The 12,336-nt window shown below is 40.7% G+C and overlaps 1 protein-coding gene across 3 annotated transcripts in view; it reads right to left on the bottom strand.

Annotated features, from left to right (window-relative positions):
• Positions 1 to 10,231: 10,231 nt before the first annotated feature.
• The window catches only part of OCLN (occludin), a 46,628-nt gene continuing 44,523 nt past the window's right edge, over positions 10,232 to 12,336 (bottom strand). For all 3 annotated transcript variants that reach the window (XM_036279415.1, XM_036279418.1, XM_036279417.1), the window contains exon 9: positions 10,232 to 10,758. In XM_036279415.1, coding sequence (XP_036135308.1) covers positions 10,636 to 10,758 — 123 coding nt within the window. In that variant the 3' untranslated portion in view covers positions 10,232 to 10,635. The remainder of the gene's footprint in view (positions 10,759 to 12,336) is intronic.

Below are 12,336 nucleotides of genomic sequence, written 5' to 3'. Positions count from 1 at the left end.
ATGCCTACAATTAAATTTGAAAAGAGGGGAAAGTAAAAATACAAAGTGTAAAAAAAAAAAAAATTAGAATGCAAGGTCATCTTATATTCTTTGAAATGTATTCATAATTGTTGTTGGGTGAAAATATTTTACAAAATCTTCATGAAACTTTTTCCCACCCCCCAAAAAGAATAAAAATATTTACGGACAAATTTGACACCAATAGAAGTATCTTTTTATAATTTTTTATGCATTATGAGAAGTGGGTACAGGTGTAGATAAAACAAGATTTGCTACAACTAATGATTATTATAGCTGAGTGATGGATATGGTGATTCATTGTACTACCTCTCCACCTTTGTATATGTGTGAATTTTTTCATAATCAAGTTTTCAAATGAAATTTGTTATTATTTATAAATGGTAAATGTTTATGACTCATAATTCAAAAAAAATGACACAATATTAAACCTACTGATCTCAACTATTAAAAGAAAAAATAAATATTGAATAATTCAATAAATATGACAATATCAATAAATAGGATGATTTTAATAAATAGGTTTCATCTGGATGATAGGCTTAAGGATGACTGGGTTTTTTCCTTATTTATTCTTTTCTGTATTTTTAATATGAAGATGTATTTATTTAATAATCATGATAAAACAGGTAGTAGAGGGGAACTTATTAACCATAACCAAGTAATAAACATTCCATCATATCCACATCTCCACCCTCTCCAGTGAAATCTCCCTCCCTACTCCCCACTCTCATTCTCAGTTTCCTTTGTGCATAAATGAAGGCTCAAAGGAACCCTAAATGCCAAGATATTAAAGACAAAACAGCCCTGGCCGGTTTGGCTCAGCGGTTAGAGATTTTGGCCTGCGGTCCAGAGACACCGGCGTTTGGTTCCCACTAAGGGCTCGAACCTCAGTTGCAGTTTTTCCCCGGCCCTCGTTGGTTGTGCAGGTGGCAGCCACTCGATGTGTCCCTTTCATGTCAATGTTTCTCTCTCTCTCTCTCTTCCTCTCTCTCCCTCCCACTCTATCTGAACAAAAAAAAAATGGAAAAATGTCCTCTGGTGAGGATTTAAAAAAAAAAAAAGACAACAAATCCCATCACTGGCAGGATCAAAGATTAATCTTATGAGGACCATAAATAACTAAGACCGTACCCTCCATTTATATTATTGTTGCTATAAAATATATATTTAAATTTTTAAAGAACTGACCTATAAATGGATTTTTGGAATTAAAATCTATTAAATTGGAGACTGTTTTTGTGGTATCACTGTTTTCTGTGGCACCTGCGATTTACTCAAGTTCTGCGTCTCTCACTGAATTAAACCATTCTCTGGTGTTGGAAGAGATTGGTTTGTTTCAGAAATCTGGTGATTCACTTTAACATCCTGAAGCAAAGAGAAATGACTTAATTCTAACTTCGGTGCTATTTCAATAGCCAACTATGTTGGTGCCTTGTAGGTTTAATGATGTAGTAACATAGTATATATATAGTGACTACATTGGACATTTGATCCTCCATGCAAGTGTTTTCAATGTTTTTAAACTCAAATTCTTTAAAAAGTGGCTAGTACCATCCATCACATCAAAACGTATTTTATTTTTAGTTTATTACTTTTAATTCTCTGAAAGTTCAGAAACAAAGAGAGAAGTAGAAACTCCAAATGGGAACCCTTCTGCCTCACTACACACAAGCACCTTCAGCTGGAACTGCCTGCGGCAGGAAATTACAGGGACAGGGTAGGTGTTCCACTTCCATGACTGCGGACGTTCCGGGGGAAGTGGATGTGGACGATGCGTGCCGTTAACAGAGAAGGGGGTTATGCATCCTGGAAAAAGATGTCCTTGGTGACCTCTTAGGTCAGTATCTCCAACAGACCTCTTTGGTCAATCATGTTCTATAACTTCCCAATATTCCATCTTCTTAAAATATCACTGATCTGTTTCCTGGGAACCCAACCCCAGAAAAGCCACCTCCCCCAGCGGAACCCTGTTGGTATGATTCCTGTCACAGGAGCTCAGAATGCTACCTGCGAACAAATGACATCTGCGCGAAACCTCCAGTTTAGGAAGCTGTTCCTCAGACCTTGTCTTAGCAAGCGCTGTGCGACAGGCAAGGGTGATGACTGTCCTGTTTTTCAGACGCGGAACTCGAGGATCAAAGGAGGCAGGTCACAAACTCGAACCCAGAACCAGAATTCCCCAAACGCGCGCTCTGCCTTAGGGACGTTCCCCAGATCGCAGCCCCAAAGGCTTCCCCGCAGCTCCCCGCCACAGAAATTGCCCTCCTGTTCCCCACGCTCCCTCACAGCCTCATTCCCTATGACGCTGGTCGGGGTCACTCAGCCTCCACCCCGAAGACTGAAGGCCCTTCCTAAAATCCATGCTCCCCAGGCGGCCGGTCCACGCCTCGGCTCCGCGCCGGCCTCCACCCGCGGACTCACCGGTTCCGCCCGACGCCGCTCTGCCCGGAAGCCGCTGTCCCGAGGCTCCGCCCAATCCGATCTAAAGGCGCCCCGAAGTCCTTCCGCCGCGCGCAGAGGCGGGGTAGAAACGTTCCGACTGCTTCCAGTGGAGGTTGTTGCAGCCTGGCTTTCCAGGGCCTCGGCATCCCCGGAGCTGATTTCCAGTCCCCGGAGGGACCTCCTGTCCTCCCTCCAGCTAACAAAGAGGCGGGGAAAACATAATTCGATCTTGGAAGGTCGGAGTCCCGATAGCTGTCGACCCAGGAACTGAGGAGCATGATTTTGTTTTATTTCTAAAAGGTTGGCATGAAGAAGCAGCAGCAGCAGCAGCAGCAGCAGCTAAACCAGAACCTCTTTGCTGCAGTGCGTTTTCTGGGCTGCCTCTGCTGCCCCTGCTGCTGTTCATGCAGGAAATAGTTCATTGAACACCTACTTTGGGCCTGATACAGCCTGATACAATTCTAAGTACTGAGAACAGAGCAATGAAAAATTGAAAAAAATCCACCCCGGCCGGTTTCGTTCAGCGGTTAGGGCATGGGACTGCGGACCAATGAGTCCTGGGTTCGATTTAGTTCAAGGGCACGTATCTGGGTCAGGGTTGTGCTGGAGGCAACCAATCTCTCTCTCTCTCTCTCTCTCTCTCCCCCCCCTCCCTCTCTCCCCCCCTCCCTCCCTTCCTCCCTCTTCCCCTTCCACTCTCTTTGAAGATAAAAAAGAAAAATATTCTCGGGTAAGGATTTAAAAAAAAAATGAACAAAAATCCTTGGCCTCATAGAATTTCCTTCTACTGTCCAGGCAGTTATCAAGGAAAACATCAAATGGTGATAGTGGCATAGAGTAAAATGATGCAGTGGAAGGGGGAATGGGTTGCAGTATTAAATCACGTGCTCAGAAGAGTCCACACCAAGACAGTTGAGCCATGATCAGAATGAGAGAGGGAGTTAACCACGCTGATACTAGGGAAAAACCTCTCCAGGTAAAGGGAGATGCATGCGCAAAGGTGGAAGAGCATTGGTGTGTTTGAGGGACTACATGAGAAAGCAGGGGATGAATGGTGGCCACAGAAATCAGAGAGAGGTGGGTGGCTCTGAGCATCGTGAGAACTTTAGAGGGATGATGATGGCTTGAACTAATGTAGGATGGTGGTGCAGCTAGCGCTAGTGAGAAGCGGTTGGATTCGCAATGGTTGGATTCGCAATGTTGTTCATAGACTGGGTGTGTGTTTTATGAACAAGGAACCAAACATTTTTAGTTGAGCAACTGAAAGGCTGCGTTGCAGTTACTGAGACAGTGGGGGGTGGGTAAGATTAGTCCAGTTTTTGGAAAAGTTATTTGAGATGCCTGCTGATACAAATTGAATTAAATAGCATTTCTGCCCTGGCTGGTTTGGCTCAGCGGTTGGAGCGTTGGCCTGCGGACCAGAGAGAGTCTCGGGTTCGGTTCCCGCTAGGGGCACGTACCAAAAATAAATAATAAATAAATAAATAAATAAATAGCAGCATTTCCCACGCTGGAGAAATGGAGAGGCAAGGCACCTCCACAGAATATTTGAAAAAACATTAGGCCCAGGAAAGGACGAGCAGAAAGAAACTACAGGATCTTAAGTCATTTTGCTTCCCTGTTAACATATGCTTCCCCTCTGTTACCTGTATTGCTTTATTGGCACCCAAATTTCCCCATGTGTTCTACCCCCTCAGAAACAAACAGAAGCCACCCTGCACAGTAGTGGAAAGAACAGACCTTGATTTAAAATCAGGCTCTGCCATGCTAGCTGGGTGACCTCAAGCAAGTCACCTATAAAATGGGCATACTTCCACCTACCCTACAGGGTTTTATACATCACATAGTGGCAACTCCATAACCAGCTCCTTTTATTTCTCCCCAGAGGACAAGGTCTTATTGTTTAGTATTGGTGCTGTTGTCTTTAAAAGGGAGAGGGGAAATTAGTGTTGCTAATTCTTTCCCCAGTGCCAGTCACCTTCCATCTCTGCCTCCCTCACATCTTTAACTCCTCTACAGGACTCACACACATACTCCACTTTTTCCTCTCCCATCCTTCCATCCTCCCTTCCTCCCTTCCACAAACTCCATGCTTTCTTCTTTTTCTTTTCTTTCCTTTTGTTCTGATTGACCATCCTATTCCAAGATGGGATGCATTATACAAGGACAAACAGCCACACCCCCAAGCTCCAAGTTTCTCACTTAGGTTTACCACCCTGGAAACTTTTTTAATGGAAAACCAGGGAAAGGACAGAGGACTCCCCAATACATTTAAATTAAAACATTTTCCACATCGATGTTTCTCTCTCTCTGTTCCTCTCTCTCCCCCACTCTACCTGAACAAAAAAATGGAAAAATGTGCTCAGGTGAGGATTAAAAAACTAAACTAAAATAAATTAAAGCATCTTTGTGGAGAGGAGGCTGAATCATTCAGACTTTTAGCAACTGTAAAATTTACTCTCCTCTGTCTAGTTATAGACTTTGTCTGTAGTAGAAATGGTACTAAAGCAAAGCAAAATGAAATATGCATAAATCCATAGTAATCCCTTGCTGTAATTATGACATAATATTCTAATTGTGTACAAAGTAATAGAATAAATTATCTACCCTAGCCAAATGTTTCAACTTGTAAAACTAAGGGACAACTATAAAGAATGGAACAGTTTGTTCTTTGCTCATGGGTGCCTGGACACAATCCACAGTTAGAAAGCTCATGAACAGCTCAGCCAGTGGAATCAACCTGAAATCCAAAGTGTGCAACTTCAAAGACTAGGAGAGGTAAACCTGCCTATTCCAATACTTTTCGATGGAACTTAAATCATTTGAGACATTAAAAACCTCCACCATTGCCCTGGCCAGTTTGGCTCAGCGGTTAGAGCATCGGCCTGCGGTCCGGAGAGACCCGGGTTCGGTTCCCGCTAAGGGCGCGTACTTCGGTTGCAGTTTGTCCCCGGCCCTGGTTGGTCGTGCGGGTGGCAGCCACTCGATGTGTCCCTTCACGTCGATGTTTCTCTCTCTCTCTCCCTTCCTCTCTCTCCCTCCCACTCTATCTGTACAAAAATGGAAAAATATCCTCGGGTGAGGATAAAAAAAAAACAAAACAAAACAAAACAAAAAACCTCCACCATTGCTTGTAACAGTATCTAATAATCCTTATCTTGATATGTAAACTCTATTCTTTGAAAGCATTTCATCATTTGTGAATAGTCAGAATACTAAGCCTAATGTAGTAATGTCTAGAATTCACACCTTACAGCTGCACCCAACACAGATGGAGCATATAGAGGATTGGGTTGATACATACATTTTTAAGACACAATTGCTTTTTTTTTATTATTATTATTATTTTTTTTTCTTTATTGATTTGAGAGAGAGAGGAAGAGGGAGAGAGAGATGGAAACATCAATGAGAGAGAACATCGATTGGCTGCCTCCTGCATGTCCCCCACTGAGGATCAGGCCCACAACCTGGGTGTGTGCCCTGATGGGGAATCAAACCAGCGACCTCTTGGTGCATGGGTCAACGCTCAACCACTGAGCCATACTGGCTGGGCACAATTTGCTTTTTAAAAAGTTGTTTAAAGTTTCACCTTCTGGCTTTGGGAAATAGATGTAACTGGCCATATTTATTATTTACTTTGTAACAAGGACTGGTCTAAGTCACACATTAACTACCTTCATATTACTCTTAAAAACAAATCTCTCTCAAATAAGCAAAATCAGATACAGCAAGGCTAAGTAATTTACCCAAGGTCACACAGCAAGTAATTGCTGGAGGGCAAATCAAGAACACCTGCAGGAAAGAGCAATCAGGTTATTTGGCAGCAACTAGAGATTTTTTTGGAACACCCTTCCACATTTGTTACACACACACACAGAGACACACACACACACAATTCTGTGTGCATGTTTTTTTTTTCCCTAACTCCAAAGTGGCATTGTTTTAACAGTTTTCTAGAAACTATCCAAGATACTTGGGCATTTTATTCATGGAAACTATTTCCAGTAGAAGAAATGTTAACAATATGAAACACAGGAGGAGGGATGAGATCAACTTCTGTGTAATTATTTGTGCTTTCATATAACTTACATGGTGAGTGTGAGCAGAACCATGAACTGCCAGGAGACTGAGTCTGAATTACTTCTATGGCTGAACCTTTAAAAAGTTCACTTGAGATACTGCAAATCCCAATGCTGAAGGAGAGTGTGTTTATGTTAGGAAAACCCTGTCCCGGCCCCCAGCTAAAGCTAAGATCCCTGGAACCATGATTAAATAACTCTTATTTGTTTTTACTGATTCTAGAGAAAGAGGAAGGGAAAGGGAAGAGAGGGAAAAAAAAACATTGATGTGAGAGAGGAACATCAACTGGCTGCCTCCCCTACCTATGCACCCTGACTGGGGATCGAACCCGAAACCTCAGTCTGTGCCCTAACCAGGAATCAAACCTTTGACCTATCAGTGCACAGGATGATGTTCCAACCAACTGAGCCACACTAGCCAGGGTGATTAAAAAACTTCTGCCCTGCCCTGCTGGTGTGGCTCAGTGGTGACCGTCAACCCATGTACCATGAGATCACTAGTTCGACTCCTGGTCAGGGAACACGCCTGGGTTGTGGGCCCAAACCCCGGTGGGGGACATGCGGGAGGTGACCGATCAATGTTCTCTCTCGGTGATGTTTCTATCTCTCTCTCCCTTCCTCTCTCTAAAATCAATAAAGAAAAAAAAATTAAAACCAAAACAAAACAAAAAAATTTCTGCCCTCACCCTTCTTTACATATGTATACTCCTGTTTAAGCCATTATATACCTCAGATAGTTATATGAAAAATTTTCATGTTATAATTACTTTAAATGCACTCAAAATTAAAATATGACATTTTATTATTTTTTTCAGACAGGGTGGGAGGGAGGGGGAGAGGGAGACACATCAATGTGAGAGAGACACACTGATTGGTTGCCTCCTGCACAACCCGACCAGGGCCAGGACGAACTGCAACCGAGGTACGTGCCCTTGACCGGAATTGAACCCATAGCTCTTTGGTCCAAGGGCCAATGCTCTACCGCTGAGCCAAACCGGCCGGGGCATAAAATAGGACATTTTATTAACATCAGACAGAGCAACTCCACCTTATCCAACCTATTAATTTATTAACAAAGTGAAGCTAGAATGAGAGTATAGAGCCTATTAAAAGATTCCTAGTTTAGTCACTTGCTAGAATGTGACAATGGACCAGTTAATCTATCAGATCACTAGTTTTCTTGACTGTAAAATGAGAGATGATTGCAAGTCAATAGACTGTTGTAAGAAATTAAAATGTTGATCTCATCTACTTTTAATACAAAAACACACATGTAAGGAAATCACTTTATGCAGTGATCATTTATCAAATAGACCACATGCTTTCACAACAAAATCTTGAACAATGATGTTTATAGCAGAACGCAGAACGCAAACATAAGAATAACAGATGGTCAGAGATGGAAGAGACCTCTGAAATCTCATCTAAACCTCTTATTTTCCAGACTAGGAAACTACTTGAATACCTCTGCAAAGTTATATCCAGAGAGTTAATGTCAATCCCAGCAGAAACTCCCTGATCCTGGCTCCTGACATGGTCTTCAGTAAATACCACATTTTTTATTTTTTGTTAATCTTCACCCGAGGATATTTTTCCATTGATTTTTAGATAGAGTGGAAGGGAGGAAGAGAGAGAGAGAGAGAGAGAGAGAGAGAGAGAGAGAGAGAGAGAGAGAGAGAAACACTGATGTGAGAGACATCATTGGTTGCCTCCCAGACTACCCTGCCTGGGCCAGGAATTAAACCTGCAACCCAGGTATGTGCCCTTGACTGGGAATTGAACCCAAGACCCTTCGTTCTGAGGGCTGACACTCTAACTCCTGAGCCAAACTGGCCAGGGCAGTACTACATTTGAAAAAGGATTTCATTTTTTTATTTCAAAGTCCAATTTTATGGCACAATTTTGCAACGCAAAGTTACACTAGTTGATTTTCTGCATTTAGCTGAATAGGTTTTTGTCAGAACACTGGCAAGCTTGCCTTCATAAACTACTTATATTGACTTCTGAGAACACAAGAGTTAAACTTTTAGTACACATAAAAATCAGTTAAACTGCTCAAGAGAGCCCTTACCATTTGGTGGGAATCCGAAAGGTATGAAAAGCATAGACCATTATCTTTAATCATAAGTATGCAAAGCACATGGAAAATTAAAATTTTTTTCAATTTGAAGAAATGAATCAGTGTTATAATTGAAACAGTAGTTAAAAGTTTATCTTTGGGTCCTGGCCAGGTAGCTCAGTTGGTTAGAGCATTGTCCCTATATGCCAAGGTTGTGGTCAGGGCACATATAAGAAGCAACCAATGAATGCATGAATGGAGCAACAAGTTGATGTTTTTCTCTCTCTCTCTCTGTCAAATCAATAATAAAAAAGTTTACGTTTGGGAAAGGATTCACACTTGTACATAAAAAATTATATACTGCCCTGGCCAGTTTGGCTCAGCGGTTGGAGCGTTGGCCTGTGGACCAGAGAGTCCCGGGTTCGGTTCCCGCTAGGGGCACGTACCAAAATAAAAATAAAATAAAAATAAATAAAAGTTTTTAGCCCTGGCCGGTTTGGCTCAGCGGTTAGAGCGTCGGCCTGTGTTCCCTAGAGAACCAGGTTCGGTTCCCGCTAGGGGCACGCACCTCAGTTGCAGTTTGTCCCCGGCCCTGGTTGGGTTGTGCGAGTGGCAACTACTCGATGTGTCCTTTTCACATCGATGTTTCTCTCTCTCTCTCTCTCTCTCTCTCTCCCTCCCACTCTATCTGAACAAAATATCCAAAAAATGTCTTCGGGTGAGGATAAAAAAAAAATAATAATAATCTCCACAGGTACACTGACGTACTTAAATGTCTGAATTGCATACTAATGATTAATTTACAGATTGTTCAAAATATTTTCATAAAAACAAAACTTCTAAACTGGGAGGATAATCAGAGTCAACTTGGCTAGTGACATGCCCAGTATTATCAACTAATTTTACTTCACTAATAAAAATTTGAATGAAAAAAAGTACTGAGATTTAAGGGCACAATTTGAAATATTTGATGTTTTGTGGTATTACATTCTACTTCCAGACAAATCGACCTCCTTATAGCTAATGGATTGGGAAGCAAGCAACCAGCACAGTACCCAAAATAGTTTAAAACAACATAAATAATTGCTGAGTGTAGTTTTGCAAAGCTTAAAATTAACAGCACTAATGACATCAAACAGATATATTATAGAAAGAAAACACCTGGTTTAATACCTTATAAAATATGTATAAAACTCGAACATTCCTGTTAAGATACATTTCAAGTCACAACTGAATTATAAATGTAATCAGATACTCTGATATAATGAGAAAGCCCAGTTGGTTTAAAACAAAAAAGCATGTAAACCATAAAAGATTAAAGAGTATTTTAAAATACACAATAAAATTCTAACCAGTGGTATTAAATTTTGATTTTTAAAAAGTAAATATATATTTACAATCTTTAAATTTCACAATTTGTTACTTTTACATGATCTTTATTACCAAGATAACATAAAACAAATAAAAAGTTCTTTTAACCATTTACACACAGAAAAAAAATCAATAGGGAGGTTGGTAGAATGCAATATCTGTAGTAGCTAAAATATGAACAGGACTTTGTTAATGGAGTCATAAAACAGACTTAACCAAAACTGCAAGCTAGGAAACAAGCAGTTTGACTTCACTGCAGGGACCCAGTTTCCTTATCTGGAAAGGAATGATGATAAATAACAGTTATGTGAAGGGAGGAGTCTGGGAGAATTAAATGAGATCAGCTATTGGAACTAATGAAGCACTAAGACATGACTGCCTAGGGCGTGAAAGTTCACAGCACCATCCACTCAGCGATCTTCATTAAAGGTTTAAAAACCTCAAACAGCAGTGAGTTCTTAATACAAGAACCAATGTTTACAGCATAAAATCCTTAATTGGAGTGTTCAGCCCAGTTGATTATTAAAAGCTACTTATAAAATGCTTCAATACCAGTGATATTAAAGCTACCAAAACTTTGTAATGATCACAAAGGTCTGGCCTCTCTGGTTAGAGTCCAAAGTCATTGTGCATTTTGCAGAGATGTCAGATACTCTCAATCACTCAAACAATCTGGAATCTGCTTTCTGTTCTCCCTCTGTCATAATCTCCAACCATCTTCTTGATGTGTGACAACTTACTCTTCAACTGCTTGCAATAATTCCTCTTATTTTTGTAATCTGGAGACTAAAAAGAAAAAAAGAACCAGGTAAATTTAACAAAATAAAAACAAATTATGTGTAGCTGCTGGGAAGGCAGAGGTCAACCAAAAGAAGGGGACTATTAGTCATCAGAACTGCTGAGAGTGTTAATCGACGTAACATACATAAGGCATCTGGTATCTCAAACCAGACAGGCAGTTGATTCTCTTTGCTGAACGATATCTTCTAACCTGTGTTTTGAAAACGATACACTAATTCCTAATGAATTGTAGAGTGACAAAAAAAAAAAAAAAACGCCTTGACCCTTTGGCTAACTCATACATCATCCAAAAAATGCAGTAAAACAAACTAGTGGTATCAGTTGACTTGGGAAAGGGGAACTGGACAAATGGTAAAGGAGACAGGAAACTTTACTATACATGCTTTTACACTCTTGCATTTAAAATCATGATGTTCGCCCTGGCCAGTTTGGCTCAGCGGTTAGAGTGTCGGACTGCGGTCCAGAGAGACCTGGGTTCGGTTCCTGCTAAGGGCATATACCTCGGTTGCAGTTTGTCCCCGGCCCTGGTTGGGTCGTGCGGGTGGCAGCCACTCGATGTGTACCTTTCATGTCGATGTTTCTCTCTCTCTCTCTCTCTCTCCCCCCGCCCCCCGCTCTATCTGAACAAAAAATGAAAAAATGTCCTTGGGTGAGGATAAATAAATAAATAAGTAAATAAAATCATGATGTTCTATAATTTTTAAAACTTTAAAATGAATTCTTTTAAAAAACAAAAAATCATTTGAAGTCAAGAAAGACTGATAATGGCAAGCGTTGGTAAGGATATAGAGCAACAGGAATCTACACTACTGGGTGGGAATATAAACTGGCACAAACCAGGAAAGCTGTTTGACATTACCTACCCAAGGCTGGATACGTACTTACCAACGACCCTGCAATTTCACTAAGCATACACCTAACAATGGTATACACGTGCAAAGATACTTACAAAAATGTTTGAAGCTACATTAGTTATAAAGCCCTAACTTGGAAACAACCCAAATACTCATTAATGTTAGAATAAATTAATAAGTTGCATTTTATTCACAAAACAAGTAAAAATAAATGAGCCACAACCACATGCCAAAATATGAATGAATTTCACATAATACTGAGCAAAAGAAATCACATAGCCCTGGTAGGATAGCTCAGTTGGTTGGAGCGTCATCCCTCTATAACAAGGTTGAGGTTCAATCCTGGGTCAAGGCACATGCAAGAAGCAACCAATAAATGCATAAATGAATGGAACAACAAATCAATGTCTCTCCTCTCTCAACCCCGTCCTTCCTTTCTCTCTAAAAGCAATAAATAAGTTTTTTAAATAAATCAAACATATATGGTTCCATTTATGTAAAATTCAAAACAGGCAAAATTAACCTATGATATTAGAAGTTAAAATGGTGGTTACCTCCGGAGAGAATGTAAATATTGGAAGAGAGTATAAGATGGCACTGTCAGTGGTACTAGAAAATCAATTTCTTGATCTGGGTGCCAGGTACAAAGGTATGTGGTTGCTTTGTGAAAATTACCAAGCTATACACTTACACTCTAACCGCTGAGCCA

Source organism: Molossus molossus, unplaced genomic scaffold (assembly GCF_014108415.1).
Source record: "Molossus molossus isolate mMolMol1 unplaced genomic scaffold, mMolMol1.p scaffold_m16_p_3, whole genome shotgun sequence".
NCBI classification, from domain to species: Eukaryota; Metazoa; Chordata; class Mammalia; order Chiroptera; family Molossidae; genus Molossus; species Molossus molossus.
Note: the sequence above shows the minus strand (reverse complement) of the source record. Positions and strands in the feature narration are given on the sequence as shown.